Consider the following 22,155-nt stretch of genomic DNA (forward strand, 5'->3'; position numbering starts at 1 on the left):
TCAGACCAGCAGCAAAGAACTATAGGAAGAATCCACTTCCTTTAACACAGGCTTTGCACAGTCTACATACAATACATATACCCTCCGCTTCCAATGCAATTCTCTTTTATTAAAATCAGACAGGTGCTCCAAATACCACTTCCAATTTTTTGGCTTGGAAGAGGGATGGAATGTTTAGTCTACCACTTTCAAGACACTCCGGACCTGGATTTCAACTAGAAATCAGCAAATCTGCAGTACATCACTTAACTGCAGCCTTACCTAGGTCCTTTATCCCTTTTCCCAAGTGTTTGAGGAGAATACTGCTATGTACTACACTGGGAAACGCATTTTTTGTTGAGTTACATCTTACAATTGTTTTTTACTAATTTTTGGGTGGTAAATCCAGAAATGACCCCAGTTTTTGCTATCACATCCAGTTTTTACGATACAGGGTACCCTCTATTTTTGTCAAAAAAACATACAAATTTTACATACAATGAAAAAATAATGAAATAATAACTTGAATGTACTGTTTATATACATTTCTTTTGTTCAATAAAAGGATTTATTGTTACTCTAGGACATTTTTTTAAAGTAAAACATTTGAAAAGTTTTCAGGTAAGCGGTTAAGGTAAAAATGTATGCCTATAGCTTTTCCTGGAGTGTTCAGTGTTAGGACAAACCCGCCGAATGCTCCAACACTAGTCAGCCATCATATGTTCACCCCATCTACCCTGATACCATCCTTCCATGACCTTCAAATCTTGGTGGAATAATTCACCTCATCACGAACTGCACCAAGGTTTTCCGGGAAGTTAGAAAGTACTGCAGAAATGCAATTTCTCTGGTTCGAAAGTACGATAACTTTGTTCCTTTTTCAAGTAAGTTTTTCCTCACTGATGCTAGGAGTTCTGAAGCCTTCTTCAATAGTCCCAAATCACTCAACTCATGCTGATCAAATCCCTTACAGAGTCTTCTTCAATTTCAAATTCTTTAGAATTGTTGTCACCTAGTTTATCACCATAATCATGTTCTTCAAGAGAGGGTAGTATAACGAAAACCAGCACTGGAATTTCATCTGAATGAGCCACTGGGTGTAAAGCCGATGGTAGACTAGGATACTCTATGTTACATTTATTTTTCTTGTTATATCCTGAAATTTTCACTAAACATAAATTAGTCACTAAAATGATCTCTTGCCAAACCATAGGTATACTAAATGGTATCTTATCACGTGTTCCCTTTGTCCACATCCGTAAACCCTCAACACACTGTTTGCACACCTTATGAGGGGCCCAAGACTTATCTTGATCACCAAGTTTAACTTTGAAACATGCCAAATAGGCTTGCGCTACGAATGTGCTGATATTCGCTCTTTGTATATCTGTGGCAGTTTCACCATTCTCAGTCAGTGAGGGAAAGAAGTATTTGATCCCTTGCTGATTTTGTACGTTTGCCCTCTGACAAAGACATGACCAGTCAATAATTATGATGGTAGGTTTATTGTAGGTGTGAGAGCCAGAAAACCCGCAAAAGTACCCTCAAAAACCCAAGGTTTAAAAGTCAGAGCTTGATGTGCATTGTAATGAGATAAATAGGTATTTGATCCCTTCGCAAAAGTAAACTTAGTACTTGTTGGCAAACCCCTTATTGGCAATCACAGAGGTAAGACGTTTCTTGTAGTTGCCCATCAGGTTTGCACACATTTCAGGAGAGATTTTGTCCCACTCCTGTTTGAAGATCCTCTCCAAATCAGTAAGGTTTTGAGGTTGATGTTTGGCAACTCCAAACTTCTGCTCCCTCCACAGATTTTCTATGGGATTAAGGTCTGGAGACTGGCAAGGCCACATGGAGGCCCAGACCGAGGGAGATCCTCATTTTTTTGTTTCTTCAATTTGCAAGTTATCGTGCCAACTGTTGTCACCTTCTCACTAAGCTGGTTGGTGATAGTCTTGTAGTGCAGTCCAGCCTTGTGTAGGTCTACAATCTTGTCCCTGATATCTTTGGACAGCTCTTTGGTCTTGGCCATGGTGGCTAGTTTGGAATCTGATTGATTGATTGCTTCTGTGGACAGGTGTCTTTTTTACAGGTACTGTAACAAGCACCCCTTTACAGGGGGTGCTCCTAATCTCAGCTCATTACCTGCATACAGTGAAGACATCTGGGGGGCAGAAACCTTGCTGGTTGATAGGGGATCAAATACTTATTTCACTCATTACAATGCACATCAAGCTCTGACTTTTGAGCACTGGGTTCTTAAGGGTTCTTTTGTTGTTATTCTGTTTCTCACACCTACAATAAACCTACTACTACAATTATAGACTGGTCATTCCTTTGTCAGAGGGCAAACGTACAAAATCAGCAGGGGGTCAAATACTTCTTTCCCTCACTGTAACAAAATGAATCAGGGTTGTTTAGGCACTTACGACGAGAAACAGCAGAGCCAGACATGATCTGAGAGAAAGGAAATATGTGTGTAAGTAGAAAAATAAATTTTGCTTATTCACTACGTAGAGAAGTGCACAACCTCTAGCCACACTGTCTTGTGTGTAAATGAATAGCCTATACAAATCTACGCTACAGTATTCCCTTTAATATAAGCTGTACAAAAAAAAAAAAAACGCGATAAAATGGCGCGATAGAGGAAAGCTAACTGCCATTTCAGAATCAGCATACCTATTTTAGTGTAAATAAGCTTAGAAATTGTACCCTAGTGCTATCTAAACCAGCCATACACTTTTCTCTGTCTCGTGTGCGTGTATAATATATATATATATATATATATATATATATATATATATATATATATATATATATATATATATATATATATCAGTGTTCTCCCCCCACCCCCTTTTTATCTGGGTGCACCACCGGCTGTTTTTGGGTGGTTACTGAAAAGTTGGGTCACAATACAAGGGCTGCCACCACTGAACTTAAAAACATTTTTGGGGAGTATATATACTGTACATAACACTATATAATTTATTTATTATTCAGACATTCTTAACTTTTTTTACATTTTGTTATGCTGAAGTCCGACCTTTCATTTTTTTCTTAATTTACAAATTATACAATATATTAATTATATTGTATAATATATAAAAATATATTTATAATATAATATAATGTATAAAAATATTATTATATTATAATATTTAATACAAATTTACAAAATCGTCATCATGGTGTACAGAGTGTAGATTAATGAGAAGAATATAATTTAAACAATTGTAGCATCAGGCTACACTCACAGGGTAAAATCTCCCATCCTATCCTTCCAGAATTTGTGATATAGTGACATCTGCTGGGTACTTCAATACAGGATTTATACAAACAAAAGATAAAACTAATACTATTGCAGTACAATTGTATTATCCCAATGAGGTGTACCTAAAACTACATTGTTACCATCATTCTATTTATATGCAGTCAGGTAAGCCTTTAGAGTTGTTGAATTTATAGCTGAACTCCAGACAAGCGGCTAATAACATAGGTAAAATACATATCTGGTATGTTTTGTGCAGCCACTCTTAAACCTTGCCAAACAGCAAAGCAGATCAACCTACACTGCCGCAAAACAAACAGATCAAACACACCCCTAGACTGGTGAAAGAGCAATGAAGCAGCGGAAGAATGATTTGCTCATTCCCCTGTCCTTTTTCGTCTTGATAGAATGTTCAGAACATGTTTATGTAAGCAGAGCTAGGCTTTTTCTTCAGCTGCCTGCCCTTTTACTCTGCATTGTTGTACAGGTAATTACAGGAAGCTGTTTTTATTAAAGTATAACCACTAAAATCCTATATAAGACTTATAATGTTTCGTAACATTTGTCAATATTTAAACTATGTGATTTTTATTTTCATTAGGTACTTGTATGGGAGAGGAGTATTTTTATTGTTTAATGTATGTCTTTGTTCATAATAAATGGCTATTTTAGCACCCATTGTACAGGCATGGAGCACTGATCTCACCACGGGTTGCAAAGAGGTTGCATCAGCACCACTAAAAAGCATCAAAAAAAAAAAAAAAAGGCGAAACAAGTGTTTATTTTAAACAGAAATTGTTTACAAAATAATTGTTTCAGGAGCTTACACTAGCTGTACTGTAAGTGTTGATTTTTCTATATGGAAGGTATATTTTTAATACATAGTTTCAAAAACATTTGCATTTAGGCAACTCCTTTGTTGCAGAAGGGACAGGAAATGTCTCTTCCGCAATAAAATAATCTTACATGTCTGATCACATATTTTTAAAATTCACTCAATTGTCCCTTTTCCATTGTGGGCACCTGCACCTCCACCTGCTTCCTTCTTCTCTTCCTAGTTCTGATTTTCACCTATCTTGATAGGCTGGGCTGGGATGTATATGGGAGTTATTTCAGTCCCAGCAGCCCCTGGGGTAAACCCAGTGAATTCCAACATCGTATCGTATCGCGGTGCATGGGTAGCTTGATGTTTTCTAAATAAAAGCCAGTGATCAAGCAAGTAAGTGTGATTTACTGCAGAAGGGACATTGCCTGTTCCTTTCTGCAATAAAGACCTGCCTGATTGCAAATATATGGACTGTGTGTCCAGCTTTATTTTTAAGTTTGATTGTTCAAACTCCTTCATATCTACCAAACTATTGTTTAGGTTTGTCCTGAAACTTTATACAATATAATATATAGCTATATACAAAGTGACTGGGACTTAAATGGTACTGAAATAAAAATGGTCAAAGGCATGTCCTACAAATTATATAAAACATTTCTTTATTTTTCATTTTATTTGTACCGAGAAGGATCAGCATAACAGTTTCAAAATTATCGACTGCATCTGTTAAGCTATCTCTGAACACTAAAAGGCATCTTCATGTCCAGGAACAATCCAAACAATCTTAGATTGAAATAAAAAATAAAATTGAGATGAAATATGAAACAACGCCAGAGCTTTTCTTTGAGCATAAAGTATTATGGAAAAGAACAATAATGATTAAAACAGATTTCCTAACAGCCCAATCCAAATTCTCCAACAGAGCTGTCAGGTGACAGACAACTGTTATTTCACATTAAAGAAAACTATTGCGTAAAAAATTGCATTACGATTTTGTCTCCTGTAATTCCTCTATGTACAAACAGGTGGCGATATAAAGAGGACAACACAAGGATACACCTGTAAGAATGACACAATCTCTGTAAAAGTAATGCTTTAAAGAGGGCGGGCTAATTCTACTCAGTGGGATAAAGGCAAAAGGGTAAGGAAATGTTTTCAGAAAACTGCCTTACCCCTTAAGCAAATTAATAATGAGTAACAACTTTGGAAAGCAACCCATTAGGTCTAAATAAAACAAAAAAATTCAGATATGCAGGGTTCATATCCTGTCTCCTTGCACTTAAAAATGGGTAAGAACAAAGCTGGGATACCTAACCTTGAAATACACTGGACTAGCTAGTAATTATCATTTTCAAATCTTTCTCCCATTTCAGTAAGACATTTTACCAAATTTACCAAAATGTACCTTTCTTAAATATTACTTGCAACCTAGGCACCTATAGTAGAATTAAAGTGACACAGATCACCGCAGGACCAGGGGATCTGTGCCCCCTTTAGGGTCACCCACCTTGCCCTCCCTGCTGTTTGCACCAACCCTGCTCTGGGATCTCCTCCTCCGCTCACTTCCTGGTCCAGGTCATGTGACTCCCAGTCAGCCACTCCATTACCTCAGAGGACCAGAGTGTGCCGCAGACGCACTCCCCCTGCTGGTGGAGGTGTGAACACCACCAACCTCTCGTCTCCAGCACCATGTCTGGTGGTAGGATAGGATGCACCTGAACACCTGAACTTTCCTTTAAAAGAAATAAACTGGCAAGAGGAAAGTTACCTTAACAAGGAATTCATTTGGCTCTGCTTCCAGGTTCCTGTTGTTTCAGTCTGTGTCTCCTGTTCCTGATTTGATCGTGTACTGACTCCAGCTTGACCTTTGACTGATCCTGATAGCGGCTTGCCCTGACCTTTGGCTTATCTGACTACTTTTTTGTCTAATCTGGCAGCCCGCTTTGTTCCTGCCTGTCAGCAGTCACCTGTGCATGTGGGACGCAATCTTGCAGTTGCCAGCAGCATAACATCCTCACCACTAGAGGCTCTGGTGAAGACCGGGCAGCTGCTTAGACCCTGCGTCCCCTGCATGTCTGCCAACTGAACTGGTGACACGGAGGGTCGACCATAGTGCCTTGCAGACATACCGTGACATAAAGTTCCACTTTAAAGAATACATGAGCAGGCGGGTCTTTATTGCAGAAAGCGACAGACAATGACCCTTCCGCAATAATCTGTCTTACCTGCCTGATCGTCCACGTTTCTGGAAAAAAGCTGAACTGCGCATGTGCAGCTTTACTCCTGCGTATCTGTATGGGAGTTACGTCATCTCGAGTTGGCCCATCAAGATGGCCAAAAAAGGAGAAAGAATATAAGGGAGATGGCAGTGCCATGCAATAGAACAAGGACAAGTGAGTATTGTGGGTTTAGTTAGGCTTTAACAGCCCAGTATGCTGAACTGTATATGTATTACTTTATTTGTTTTAGTTTATGTTATCTACTCTTCTACTACTGGTAAAAACCTGAAACATTCTTTTCCTAGCTGAATTCATGGGGAAGATTTTCCATCAATTTACTGATCTGGAAATCCAACAAAAAGAAACAGAAAATCTCTAGAAAAAGAAGTGGAATTGTCTTTGACATTTGTCACTAGAATACATGGCCCCAGTAAAATTATTACTTGGATTAGGGGTCCCCCTTACGGGAATGACTACATGAACAAATGTATTTAAGGATATATATTCAGAAATGCTGACCCCAAATCCTATGTTAGTTGTAAGTACAAGGATTTAATCAGTTTCACAAATTAAACTAAGCTGGATTTACTTAAGAAATGCCATCATTAATCATTTTCTGTCCTTCAAGCTGTGGCATTTATAAGAATAATCCTTTAGAGTACCCTTTTACATATGCTGATGTGTAAATTCAAGCAGTGCCATACCTTTCATAGGAGACACTTGAGGCCCGGCAGGTACGTGCACACCAGCTCCTGGACCTCTCCTGTACGGGAAATTTTCCGGGCTGTATTTCTCACACAGCACTTGCATAAAACTCCTTCCACATGGTGGCTCCATTTCTGTTACCTGAGAAGTGCAAAATATACATATCCAGTTACCTACAGTTCCTGCAAACACCATTCTTAATACCAAAATGCAGCACAGAATAAATATATTGTGTAGGAGAAAAAATGGAAAATGAAAATACTGTGGTAAAGTTTCAATACCATAAAAATACAATTATCATCATAATAACATCACAGCATATTCTGAGCAGATTTTCTAAGCCATATCCATCTAACTTGTAGTTCCTTGTCTTTGGACAAAATATGGCAGCTGAACTCAACTGAAGATTCTAAAAGAATGGAAATTTGTGCAATGTCAACTGCCACATTCAACCAAAATGCAGGATTCATAAACCGTTGTGTTTACTGGGGAATCTCAAGAAAAATTGCATGGTGTTTACCTATCTTTTTCTGGGGTCTATTGAGGAGCACAGGTATGTAATGTTTATGTGACCTTTAGAAGGATAAGCCAACCAATAAACCTGTGGCTAGCCTTCTATTTGCCGTATACCTCATTTTGTAGTAAGCACTGCTATGAGCGTAATCATAAACACAAAGGAGGTCCTGAGACCCTAAACATACTCCAGGTTCTTACAAAATAAATCATCTATTGCTTATTGAGGGACACAGGAATCTGATTCCCTTTATAGCTGGGTGGGAGCCACATCAACCAACCAGTTCTAAAGTGTCTGTCTGTATAACAAGTCATCAAAAAGATAATAAATATAAATCTTTCAATTATGTATTAACCTGCATTATTTGTATCAAAAGGGCTACAAAATACTTTCCTAACAGTACAGCCAAGGGATCTAAAAACTTCTACCAGCTTAGGCAGTGATTTTCAACCACTGTGCCGCGGCACCAAGTGTACCATGAGAGATCTTTAGGTGTACTGTAGGAAATTATCCAATTACTATTGTCGAGTGTCTGTGCTGTAGTGACTGGCAGAGTAATATAATACTCTTCCATGTCAGTGGGTGGCAGTAGGTAGCTTAATTGTCTTGTTTATCCTTAGACACAAAAGAATTAGCTACAGTGTGTCATTTTGTAACATTTTTGATTTGTGGTGAGCCACAGGATTTTTTTAATGAAAAGGTTGAAAAACACTGATCTTATAAACACACAGTGTAAGGAGTGTGACCAGGAGCAAGTCCTAGCCCATGGACTACAACAGAGCTACACCCCATATAGGGAAGGCCTAGAAACCCGAACTTGGGACAGCAGAATGCCGGTGTGGAGGTAGATCTCATTCCCCAGAAAACAAATTCTTTAAAGTCAACCTAACCTAAGGACACCTAAGTTTTCTCGAAAGGGAAGGCATGCTAAGGGACAATGCATATGCGCATCTCCTAGGGCAAAAAAAAAAAAAAAAATCACATTTTACTTTTCTAATACTCTGCCATTACACATACAGTATAGACAGCGGAGGGGGTCACACAACATAAAACAGCACATGACATGAGACATGGCACATGAGCGTGTAGTACATGTAGAGCACACAATTTACAGGGATCTCCTATTCCAGTTTGAAAGGTACAAAATAGCAAGGTATTTAAGTATAGGGTCACTGTATATATACACAAGAAAGCATGCTATTAGGACATGTTTACTTACATGGCATTTTAACACTTTAAGTTATCTATTGAGGGAACCTTTGGGCTATATTACATCACTGATCCCTTTTAGGCCATAAAAAACAAGACTAAATTTTGCCCTCTAAATTCTGTAATTTTTGTGAGCAAAATTGTAACACTGTTGTACCACTTTAATCAGACTGACTACTAGCTGGGGGACTCTGGTGAATCCCACATTTTTCAGTGGAACAACAAGCAGCAGTTGGAAGAGTATGTGCCGCAGTTCTCTATGCCCAACACAAACATGCCATATTATATATATATATATATATATATATATAGGTGGTTACCAAAGAGTTTGGTCACAATACAGGGGCTGCCACCCACCTAAAATTTCTTCCCACCCGGCTTAAAAAAAATTCTGGGTTGAGCACTGTATATATATATATATATATATATACATACATATATATACATATACACACACACACACACACACACACAAACCTATGTTTGTATAAAAAAGATTCTGGTGGTCCTGTTGTTGGAAAGTTAGGTACCAGCCAACTGATGTCCGTTTTGCCACAGGCAATGTAAAAAGGTACACCTTTAATGAGCTTTTGTGTGTTCCATATAGTTACCTATGTACATTTTACCTTCAGGTTAACATTAGAAAAGGCTGTAGACAAGCAGAACCCGTAGACAGATATGGGACCTACATATCAATGTGATCGCTGATGACAACATGTGTGACTTTTAGGAACCATTCAATCCCATTTTTGGTGCATCAATGCAAATTTGGTGTGTTGTTTACTAAATGTATTGCATTGCATGGAGGGGCAGGTGTATGTGTTTTATCTGTGTATGCATGGAAATATGCATATGTGAGTAATGCTGTACATATAAAGATTTTTCCCTTTTTTATATAAAAGAGGAAACTTCCAAAAACTGAAGAAGAAACTTTCAAGCATACGTTAGGTGGAACTGATCACAAAGTCCCGGACAAACTGATGCCACTGTCACATGTAACATTTAGTACTGTGTATCGTTATCGTGAATGTTAGGTATGTAGAACAACTGGCAGAATTGACCAACAAAGCAATTAAACTTTTACATTAATGGTAAACACTGACCATCCAGTTGGTTGCTATGGGCAACACTAAGTGTTTTTCCAGTCTCTTATAGGAAGCCCAATAATAAAAGATACCAATGGACATTTGATTATCAGCTCCATATGGCCATAGTGCTGAACGAATTGCTTGTGTAATGTTTTTATAGGCAGCATTGCAAAAAGTGAGAAACAGACAACTCTGTCTTCATCCACACAGATTACAGTCAATAACCATAGAGAATACTGTATGTCTAAATGTATGCTTCATTATTGCCGGGCAAAGAGCAGAAACTGATACACAAAGTATAGCAGCCTATAACAACAACAACTCTTATAAGCGACTTATGCAACCAGCACTTTAAGTAGAAAATAAAAAGCAAGTATACACTACAATTTGCAGTCATGCTCAGAATTGTAACCTGAACATATTATATGACTAAGAAAGTAAAACGGTTCCTACAACTAATATACTGAACCGCATACAGCTCTATGTAATGCTATTATTAAAGCCCATATGTTCCAGCATTTCTTTCTGCTGTTCATTCCTTTTTGCTCTCTACACAAAGATATTACAGTAACGGTAACATTAGACTGTATCACAAATCCCTTGCATTGCCAGCACACAGTAATAACATTGAAGGATAAAGTGAACATAGTGTACGCCTTGTATCAGGTTTCCTCTCCCCACTTACTTGTACACAACATTTTGCTTTTTCTGCACCCAAACTCCTCACACATTTTATACTTTCTCCAGCAGTGCAAACAATAATTTCTACAATCAGTGTAAGCATTAAGCTGTGCAAACAACATATCTTATTTCTCCAGCTACACGTCTACATTCCGCGCTCTATTTTCATCTACAGCCAGACCCAAAACAAACATGTTAGACAGCAACACAACCTTGAAAATAAACATAAAAGTGTGAACAGTGCCACTGTTTTTTACTTTCTTTTGTTTTGTAAGTTTTAAGTTAAAACTGTGATCAGAAGTTACTTACCATCTTCCAGGACATAACTTCATTCCAGGACCACATCATTACTTTACAGTGCTGTGTCTTCAGCTGGGACTGTTTATTATTGTGCTAGTGGCCTGCTGAACTGTTTGTTTTTGTGTTTTCCAACTTGGCAGTTAGTACAGGAAGACAGAACTATTCGCTTGTTGCTATGGAGAACTCATAACAATGACCTCATCTTTTCACTTTGCCCCTGATCTGCATAAAAGCTGCAAGCTGCAGAAAGCTTAAAGTTCTCCTCCCCCTCAAACTCCCAGCACCTCCCACCCCTCTGAGCTCTTTGTAACCAATGTTATACAACTAGATCCATTTCATCTGACATGCTAACAGCTCAGAGATTGTAAGGAATGTCTCTGACAAATCTAGGACTGTATTATAATGACTGTACTGCTATACTTCACTCCAAACCCCAGATGTTTATTAATGAGATCAGATTCTACAATAATTGGAGTAAAATAAAAATATCAGTCTAAATTCAGTTTACCAAACACACAGCTGGATAGCAGAACCTCAGTGATATTCAGTGCAGAACCACTCTTACCATACTAAATTCAAATTCAGAGCAATGGTGAATGTGCACACAGTGAGATACAATACACGCATCAGGATTATTCACTGTATAACATTACAAGAGATAAAAAAAAGAACAACTGCACCTAGATAACCATAACTTGTGACACTTGCCTGGGTACTTTCATCTGTTATCTTGTTGTGCCCTTTGTCATGAGTTCAGAAACTTTAGTATATGTGATAAGGTTTCTAGAATACAACAATGAACTTCACTTATTCCCCACTTTGGGTTATTAAATCAACTAATGCATTTGTTTTAATTTATACAAGTGCAAAGATAAAAATTTTATATTGAAGATTAGACCTACAACATGCTGAAAGATCTGTCATATTTCAACACATATCAAACAAAACATTATTAGAGTTATGATACCCTTTTTATATTCAGATTCCTACAAAAGCAATTCCTATAAAAAAAAAAAAAAAACTGTATGACTTGCCAGTCTATTGTAATTAGGTTATTGTGTAAAGGCAAAACATTTTAGTTCAGCTACGTACACACTTCCAATGGTTCTCGTCCAATAATCGGCCGATATCAGATGAAAATCTGAAGTGTGTACAGTGCGCGTTGTTCAATGTCCGAAAGACCGTCCTGGCGGATGAATGATTGTAATGCAAGGGAAGGGAAGAAGCACGCAGCGGGGTGCCACTCCGTCGTTCTCCCCCTCCCCTCTCTATAGATGTATGTACAGCTCTCGTTCATGAATTGTGCAGTGAAAGATCCTTTCCAATGACTATAATTGGAAGTGTGTACCCAGCTTAAGTATAAGATAAAGTAGAGGAGGGTTAGATCCTCATTGTCCCATTGACTTAGAACTTGTCCAGACTGGTGGCGGAAAACCATGGGCATTACTGCTCCTGGACCCTTACAATGCATAGAGCAAGCATCCATGTCGTTTTTAGGCATAAATGTCTGGTTGTTGCCAGCACCTGAAAACCCCAATACAGCCAGTTGTACAGACTTTCTAGGCATTTTTTAGTTAAAAAATTTTAAGAAAAAAACACCTAAAAGCCTATACAGGCCTACCTAAATACTTCCCATTCAAGTCTAGGGAGGGGGCATAGGTGGCAAACCTATGAGAATCCAGATAACCGCATGGAAATGCTGCCGCCTGTCAAATATAAGGCTATTGATTTCCTATTCAGTTCAATGTTAAACTGTTTTTTGCAACGGTTTTTGAGCAGTAAAACTGTTTAGAAACGCTTGCAGAAACTTTAATTCTGAACAAGCCCTAAGTGACCATTGTCACTGAATCAGAAGATAGGGGATAAATTATAAATCATTTGTAGTGGTACTGTTTAATATTGGAGCTTTAAATGTATTTACAGAAAACTATGTTTTGATCCATGTTATATTGTGTAACATAAGGTATATTATGTATACAAGGTGATCAATGTCATGCTATGTAACACAAGGTGATCTATGTATCACACATGTATGAAACTATTTGTGGATTCCTCTAAAAGACATATACCACCAAAACATATTGTAATCACTATTAGGATTTTTTGAAATTGATACTAAAAAACAGAAAACATTTTAATACTATTGATGTAGATGTTTGCACTATACATCTTTATAGTGGTTGTAAGAATTTCTTGTTTAATAGGGGTTGAGTATACGCTAATAAGTTTGTACCATCCTGCTGGCACCTTTTGTTATAGTTAATAAATTATAAATGTTAGAATGGTCATGGGAGTAAGGAATGAAGGGAAATCTTCCAAATGAGAAAAATGTTCTGATGACAACTGTCTAATTAGGAAGATTTAATTTCAACTCCTGCTGAATATATATAAGACAGTGAACCGGATTTTTCTATTAGGGTACAGATAGAAAACAAAAAACCTGACATACCAATATATACCAATATAGCTATACATACACGTTAACACTTTGTGATTTTAAACAACCAGGCATTTGGGGGACACTGAACATTGCAGTAGATATATGCAGCCAATGCTGTACAGGCCAGTGCACAGAGTAACTTTATTTGACCATGTAGAAGATTGATTGTGGAACCTCTTTCTTAACATTTGATAAATAATAAACATAACTTTTGTAGGCCTTTAATCCATTAGTAATGGATGTGTCCAACTTCAGTTAGCACTAATGAAACTACAGGAGTCCAGAGGGGAAAAAAAACACCTTACCTCCTCTGGTAGGAAAGTTGCATATGAAAATAACTGACTTAGGCCATGTTCAAACTTTCTATGAGGTTATTGCTTTAACATGCCACCAAACCGCAGCGTTGGGGGTAGATCACATGTAGCATTTACCCACTGCAGCCCAATAGAAAATTAATGGACGTGGCAGTGAGTAGTACAAAAGTCCTCCCTGCCACCCACTATCAATTCTACAAACCCAGGTTTAGAACCAGCGCTGCGGTGCAGACATCCAAGAAGTTGCAAGTCTATTCTCACCAAGAGTACGAACCTGTGCTACAGGTATTGTTTTTCATGTACAAATGTGTGGAGGGGTCAGATAGTTTTTTTTATTGCTGGCTGAAATCCCAATTTCAAATGAGATGAAAAAATACCAAAGGCAACCTAAATATTTTCCTTTGATAAATTATTTTTATTTGCTTTGAGCGGTACTTTAAAGTCTACCCTTAACTCCCCCGACAAAAGTCAGAGCTAACAATTACATGAGCTGGCAAATACTCAACTTCAAAGACATCACTGTAGAGAACAATATCATTTAGTTTTGGACAAAGTACTGGGCTGTGTGATCATCACTTTCTCTATAAGGGTGGGTTGATGAACAATGTCAAATTTCTGCTTGAGATAAGCACAACAATAACCTGACATGTGTATGTGGCGTTAGACATTTACGCCCTACCCCTTTCTGACAGTTTACACAAATTCCCTATTAAAAAGTTGTCATCAGAACAAACTTCATAATAGTTTTTCTTTCCAATATCCATTTTCGTTTTCGAACACCTGACTATGATTATCAGTAAAAAAAATACCTGACTAACTTAGAACTTCGCCACTCTTTCCAAAACTAGAAAAAAAAGTTTGGGCTTTAAAAATATTAAAAAACCAAAAGACAAATATTGTTTAAATGGAAGAGCCATGTATATTCAACTTGTTCTGTTGGGTAATTTTTCCAGATCAGTGGAGTAATCCCTTTGAACAGGAACTTCCTGTGATCAGGACCAGTCATGTCAGCTCCCTCTGTTTGTGCAGGCTGACTGGTCTTGTATCCACCCCACTCCTGTAGTTTTCTGTGAGCAGCCTGTAATGGGAGGGCCTGCTGGGTCCCTCCCACAGAACTGCTACATTTTAAGGTAATAGAGTTTGCAATGCTACTTTTGCATACAAATCAATTTATTTCTTTTATGGCCAAAATGTTGTCCCCAGAACTATTGCTGTTTAAGGAAAGTCTACTGTGAATATGATTGTCAAAGATGGGAAATACCCTAACACTGTAGATATTTTCTGACTTCCCTCTGCATCAATCAGTACAGGAAGTCAACGAGTATTCCCCATCCCATAGACAACACCATGCATTTTACCTGAAAATTGTTCTGGTCACCACAAGAAACATTACAGCACACAGACCATTGCATTGCAAATGAAGCAATTAAATATCACTAAAGCCAAAACTGTTTGAAAGTTTTGGTTAAGTTTTTTTTTGCCATTTGTCACTGGGGAGAATTCCCTTCACTTTCTATCATGGAGACACAACAAAAGTAAAAACACCCATAGTGAGAGGGAATCCACTGCAGACATTTATATTTACTGAGGATAACAAGACAAAGTGTGAATATCTCCATCTATAACACAAGAAAAAAAAAAAAAAACTGGCAGAGATTTGGGCTTTAGTGTAGTTTAAGATGGCCAAACACATTTCAATCTGATCAGATCCATTAGAAGTACCAACACATATGTGTTAAAAGCTCTTATTTAGAGAAGTTATTTTATTCATATCCAATCAGATTAGTTCTCATACTACATAGTTGTTGGTATATTTAAAGAAAGTCATACCATTAAATTGTAAAATCTTTACAGGACTGGTACGCTAAAAAAAAGCTAAGCAGAAGAATGTTTTCTTGGATTAACACATGCACCAATTCACAGGGACTCATGTCTTTCTTGTGTCAAAATAGAAGAAAATAATGGCCAGAAAGGCTACGTACACACGTTAGACTTTTGTCATTGGAAAGAATCTTTCACAATCCTTTCCAAAGACAAAAGACTGAAAGATGCATGAACAAGCGCTGCTCTATGAAGAGGGGAGGGGGAAACCGATGGAACAGCACCCCGCTGTGCTCTCTCCCCTTTTACTTGTATTGCAGTTGTTTGTCGCTCATGGATGCGCCAGGACGGATCGATGAACGACGTTGGAAGAGGCAACGATCAGAAGAGAATCATCTGATGTGTGTACTTAGCCTAAGGCAGTGTTTTTCAACTTTTTTTGAGCCACGGCACATTTTTTTACATTGAAAAAATCCTGCGGCACACCACAAATCAAAAATGTTACAAAATGACACTCTGTAAATTCTTTTGTCTCTAAGAATAAACAAGAAACCTGTTACCTACTGCCACCCACTGACATGGAAGAGTATTACATTACTCTGCCAGTCACTACAGCACAGACACTCGACAATGGTAATTAGATAATTTCCCACGGTACACCTAAAGATCTCTCATGGCACACTAGTGTGCCGCGGCACAGTGGTTGAAAATCACTGGCCTAAGGCACTGCACTGAAATGCTCATAGCCAGTGTTGGTTTGCTGTGGCACCCAATGCACATTTCCAGACGTCCTGCAGTTTTTTGTGCTAAATGTGGTGGTGCTCTTTGGTGTGAATGTGAACAAAAAAAGGCAAGCGCTTGTTTGTCTGCTATACAGTAGGAAGGCTATTCAGGTTAATACCCTGCCTGACCCCTCTGCACAGCAAAATGCACATTTATATGGCTGCATTACAGCTGTGTTTCAGGCCCTGAAAACGAAGCGGGTCTGTAACCCCAGAAGGTGTTGGCGATCACTTTTATTATTATGCAGCGTTTATATAGCGCCAACATATTATGCAGTGCTGTACATTAAAAAGGGGTAGCACATTTTATGATACACCTAGCCTGCATATTTCTTGGTGCTTTTTTTCTTTGTTGCTATAATCATCACATGATTTCCTGCAATATGTGAAGTAACCCTGGTGAGAAGCAGCCCGACTGCTAATTTGTAAACTACTAAACTTACGTTTCTCCACATCATTGGGATACCAACTCCTGATAAGCCCTTCTGTGATGTCTCCTAAAGATCTGTATACACATCAGATAATCATCAGGCATGACGAACGGTTGTGCTTGTCTCTGATGAAAAATGTGTACAGCGGTACCCCATCATCATTCATCAATCTGCCACTGACTGATGAACAACTAATTGGTATTGACAACTAGGCACTCCTATAGAGGGGAGCACAGCGGGGTGCAGCTCACTTGACCACCCCTTCCCCTCTCCATAGAACAGAAAGACGCAGTGTGTACAGCGCTCATTTATTCATCTAGCACTGTAAATGATTACCCGAGATTGTTTCCAGTGAGAGTTATCTGGTGTCCATCAGACATCTGTATGAGGCTTACAGCATCCAACGGACAGCACTCAGTGGTTAGCGCTCTGGCCTTTGCTGCGTTGGGTCCCGAGTTCGAATCTCGGCCAGGACACTATCTGTATGGAGTTTGCAGGCACCCCGTTTGTGTGGGTTTCCTCTGGGTACTCTGGTTTCCTCCCACATTTCAAAATCATACAGTGAGGTTAATTGGCTTCCCCCAAAAATTGTCCTTAGACTTTATTCATGACATTAGACTATGGTAGAGACATTAGATTGTGAGTTCCTTTGAGGGACAGCTAGTGACATACCGATGGACTTTGTACAGCGCTAAGTAATATGTTGGTGCCAGTCATTTTGGTGGTCCACGACCAAAAAGGTTGGAGACCATCGCTCAAGAGGTTACTAGAGGTTCCCTGAGCAATGTGTAACTTGTACTTCTCAGGTCAGTAAGTGACACTAATGATCTTTTTGGCTCTCTGTAGTGGTGACATTTTTCTTTCTGGCCAGCAATGTAAGAAGCATTCTACCCACTGACCAGCACACTAATGTACTGTGAGCTTTGGATATAATAATTATAAAAGTGGTTCCATGAAGACCTAAAATTTATTTCAAAGGTTCCCCCGTGTAGGGTGAGAAGCCCTGCTGTAGAATATGATTGAATCTCATGCCTGTTTCCTGCACACAGCACAGGAGCTGCAATATGTTTTCTGTACCGGTGTACTACATGATCCAACACTGACATACTCCACATGGGCACATATATATTTATATAACCATAGGCAGATCTATACACACATCAGGCTGAATATTCATTGTAACATATGTAACTTTATTTTACATGCAGTTAGTGTATGTATAAGTGAGTATCTTATGTTATTTGAAGGGTGGGGGTGTTCTGTAGTCCTAGGGGGACAATGCTTCTTTACAGATACATTGTAATCACAGGACAGGAAGTGTGCTACTGGCAGGATCACCAGGTTAGAATAAATGGCTGAAAAAGGCAATATACATTTATATTGAGGGGCAGGGGGTGACTGAGCTGTATTATTATGCTCTGCTGCCTAACAGACAAATACAACTCTGCTATCAGGAAATCTCTCTCTCTCTCTCTCTATATATATATATATACACATATACATATTGTTATATTTGTGATGTATTTGGCTGTAAGTCTGCCATACTTCACCTGTCCTATGTCACCTGAATGACACCAATATTAAGGAGTGACAATGAAGCCTGGCATGCTCTGGTAACACATGAAGGTTGTATTTGTAGATTATTATCCCCCCCCCTCATAATATAAGCCGGGCCAGGCCTGGGCTGCACCCCCCTCACTGACTGCCATCACACAGGACAGGTGCACTGAGGCAGCAACAAATCATTACAACCTCAACTACAAACAAATTACATTGCCATTCTGCACACTTAACCCAAATAACGGCAAAATACTAAATCACTAAACCAATTTCAGTATTTTGTCCGTATCTATTGGCCCTAATTTCACTATCTCCGTGGTACTCACCGTGCTCACCGCGCATGCGCACGCCAAATCCCTGACTCCGGACAGCTCAGACTGGCGAGATCTCCTCAAGCATGCGTAGTTCTGTCTTCCTGCGTTATACAGCATCGGAGCGCGGGACAGTGGGGCGCGGCGCGTGCGCACAAACTACTTCCGGGTCGGGGTTTGTTGTTATTGTAGTGAGTGCAATCAGCTTGTCCTGGATAATGTAGGGAGAGGTCAAATCATTCCCTATGGTTACCAAGGCGACGCCTTCCCATATTGTCACGGGATTTGTAATGGAAAGACCCTGAGCTGGATTAGGTTAAAGTACTCAGGGCTAATATTGCTGTACTAAGCTTCTCCAGCTACTTACCTTACCTGCTACAGAACACAATACACTATGCCCCCTCTACATTTATCATCGCCCATTTCACACAGCACTCAGTAAAGACCTAATAGAGACCCGGAGGAACTAGTGAGCAAAGTCCGTCACTGAAACTCTCAGAAGTGTTGGGCTCACAGCACTTTAGGGGCCATTTATTGCAAACGTAAACATCTTCACACTGCGAATGTAAAATGTCCTGGCACCTGTTATCTTTACTTTAAAGCCTTATCCCCCAGTTATATAGTGTACTTCTAGAAAACGATTCCAGCTTTTTCTTAAAGAAATCGATAGTAGAAAAAACTGAAAACTGAAACTACTTCCTGAGGTAGACAATTCCACATTTTCACAATGAATATCCCTTCCTTATTCCGAGCTTTAACTTCTTTTCCTCCAGATGCAAAGAGCCCTCTTGTCCACTTGTATCCACTGTATCACCTTCAGTAAGTGTTCAGGGCCACAATGACACCATGGAGTGGGTCCATGACTTTCTACACTCTTCTGGGTTGAATAACAGCCCTGTACTGAATCCATGGGTGGATCTCTTGACACCCCACACTCACAATGTGTTGTAGATCTTCTGGGCTAAATGGCTGAATCTTAGTGCAAAATGACACCATGGAGTGGCTCCATGACACCCCGCACTCACAGTATGGCGAAGGTCTTCCAGACTGAACAACAATGGGTGTTAGATGACTGAGGTCATGTACCATGTGGATTTGTTTGTTTTTACTTCTGCTAGGAGTGCTGTTCATAAATAAAACAAAGCCTGGTATAGGAATTAAATTAATGCAAGCACCCCTACACAAGACTCTGTCTACTTACCTCAACATGTTTTCTAGGGTTGAAATCTTCAGCCTAGTTGCTCCTGGACTATGAGCCTTTAAGGACAGGAATACGGCCACACACCATGTGTTTCTAATCTCACGGTATTTCTATTTAGGTCTATGTGGGCACAGTGAGCAGACGTTTTAGAAGAAGACTGCACAGGGTTTACAGCGATCAGCTGGAATATTAACCACTCGACCGTTAAACCCGACCTTGGTTCGGGGTAAAAAAAATAGCAAAAATCGGTAAACCCGAACTTTTGTCGGGTGGTTAAATGCATTAACTTACCTGGTCCCCGCTGTGATAATCTGTTCTGTTCTAGCGTCGATCTCTAAAAAAAAATACCTTCTCCCCGCAGCTCCTCCGGACACATCCTCTATCTTGCTTCTTCTCCCTGCGAGTGCAGTGACGATCTCCGGGGTTTCCCGGTGACGTCGCTGCATGCGTCGGTTCGGGCGGGAGGCGGGGCGGGAAATTCAAATCGCTTTGGATTGAACGCAATACAAAAAAGCTGTATTGAGTCCAATACAAAGAAATCCTTATATAATATATATATAATTGTATTATATATATATTATATAAGCTACTGTACAATTGCATTACATTATACACTATTTTTTTTTAAAGATTTTTTTTATGTTTTATTTTTATATTATTATTTTTTTTTTATATAGTTTTTTTTTTTTACATGATTGTGTGTTTCAAACATTTTTTTTATTCATGATATCTACTAGACCCTTGTTCGGACATATTTCTGTAAGTTACAGGTCTACAATTTAAAAAAAAAAAAATACATGAAAACAGTGTAACGCTTTTGGTACAGAAATCTAGACATCAGTGTAACGCCCAGGTTAAACTACCTAACTTTTATTGGATTTTTATTGATATGTGTGGGGAAGCATAAAAATCTACTAACACAGGCCATAAGAAAATCTGGTAAAAAAATACAGAAAAAGAAATACAAAAGAAAGTGTTGGAAAATGGGACAAAACCAGAACACGATAATAAGTGTTTCCACATAAAAGTAAAAACATATACAATGAAGGTATCTCCCTACTCATTCAATAGAGGTTTGCTTGTCAGAGATAATGCTTAAGCACATACAAAAGACTAAGAAAGACTGGGTTTAAGCTAGCAAAAAGTCTAAATTATGTTTAATGATAGTGAAAGCATTATACACAATTTATACAATTTAAAAGATAAATATATAGTGCTATTCAGGCTCCACCGTACACACTAGTGAGGGAGATTGCCTGTTGTGCTAGACATAAGTCGCCTATGTAATAAGCTGTAAAAAGTCAAGAGGGTACTTGTCTCAAACCCGACACGTTTCGCTGACAGGCTTCATCAGGGGATAATAGGAAGAAAACATAAAAGCGACCATAAATGTAACCATTTATCACTAATATCTGACAAAGCTACCCAAGGAAACTTTTTTCATACCGTGTTTCCCCGAAAATAAGACCTACCCCGAAAATAAGACCTAGCACTTTTCCCCCCAACCTGCCCTAATATAAGACCTACCCCGAAAATAAGACCTAGTAGAAAAAGAAAAAAGAAAAAAAAAATACTCACCGAGCGGGAGACAGCGGGCGTACACACTCCGGAGCCGCACAAGCCGATGCTTGCCTTGTAGTTCCGGCTCCTGTCACAGGCGGAGTGATATTACATGCACTTCGCCTGTGAGAAGCCAGGAACTCGGCTCGCGTCTTCTGATAAGGTAAGTTTTTTTTTTATTTTAACCAGCACAATTACGGTATAAAAATAAAAAAAAAAATAAAAATGTGAGCAATCATTGCCCCAGCCACATTTTGTGCTGATTTTAGGTTTGTAAGGACAAGCTGGCTGATTTAATACAGTAACAGTGCAAGAAGAGAAATGCTGAATTCAGTAACCAATACCGGTAGCAATGAATCAATGAAGAGTTTAATTTACAATTGGGTCACCATATAAAACTCTCAAATGCACAGAAAAATAAAAAAAATAAAAATGTGAGCAATCATTGCCCCGACCACATCCACTGAGTGCTGATTTTACACAGATCCACAGATGCTGTACAGTGCACCTGTGGGTTACCTTTACTGGTGCACTGTGCTGCATCTGTGGATCAGTGTTAAAGCACCTAATACGTTAACCACTTCAAAATGTGCCTTTTTTTATGGCCATATTCATACATGAATATGGTAAGTGTTTTTTTTCATTAAAAAAAGTATATAGGACCTACCCTGAAAATAAGACCTAGTGTGTTTTTGGAAGCCCAAAAAATATAAGACAGTGTCTTATTTTCGGGGAAACACGGTATATACCTTATTAATAATAATTATTATTATTAACTTCATTGTCACGTTTTTTCAGTATGTTGTAACTACGTCACTTGACTACTATATTGAAATAACACCACAACCTTCCTTCATATCTATTTTCTATAAAATCTTTACTATTTTATCTATTGGACACTGAACTCTCATCATTCAAATCCTCGTTTGATGATCCTCTGTGA

The 22,155-nt window shown here is 38.7% G+C and overlaps 1 protein-coding gene across 2 annotated transcripts in view; it reads right to left on the reverse strand.

The window, feature by feature from the left end:
* TBCEL (tubulin folding cofactor E like) overlaps positions 1-18,525 on the reverse strand; it is a 28,697-nt gene extending 10,172 nt beyond the window's left edge. Inside the window, exons 1-2 of one of the 2 annotated variants that reach the window (XM_072425486.1) lie at positions 18,467-18,525; positions 7,000-7,141 (exon numbers count right to left, since the gene is read on the reverse strand). In XM_072425486.1, coding sequence (XP_072281587.1) covers positions 7,000-7,132 — 133 coding nt within the window. In that variant the 5' untranslated portion in view covers positions 7,133-7,141; positions 18,467-18,525. Of the gene's footprint in view, positions 1-6,999; positions 7,142-10,801; positions 10,977-18,466 lie in introns of those variants that run through there. The other variant, XM_072425485.1, reaches the window with a different exon arrangement.
* Between the last annotated feature and the right edge of the window lie 3,630 nt (positions 18,526-22,155).

This window comes from Pyxicephalus adspersus, chromosome 11 (assembly GCF_032062135.1).
Source record: "Pyxicephalus adspersus chromosome 11, UCB_Pads_2.0, whole genome shotgun sequence".
NCBI lineage: Eukaryota > Metazoa > Chordata > Amphibia > Anura > Pyxicephalidae > Pyxicephalus > Pyxicephalus adspersus.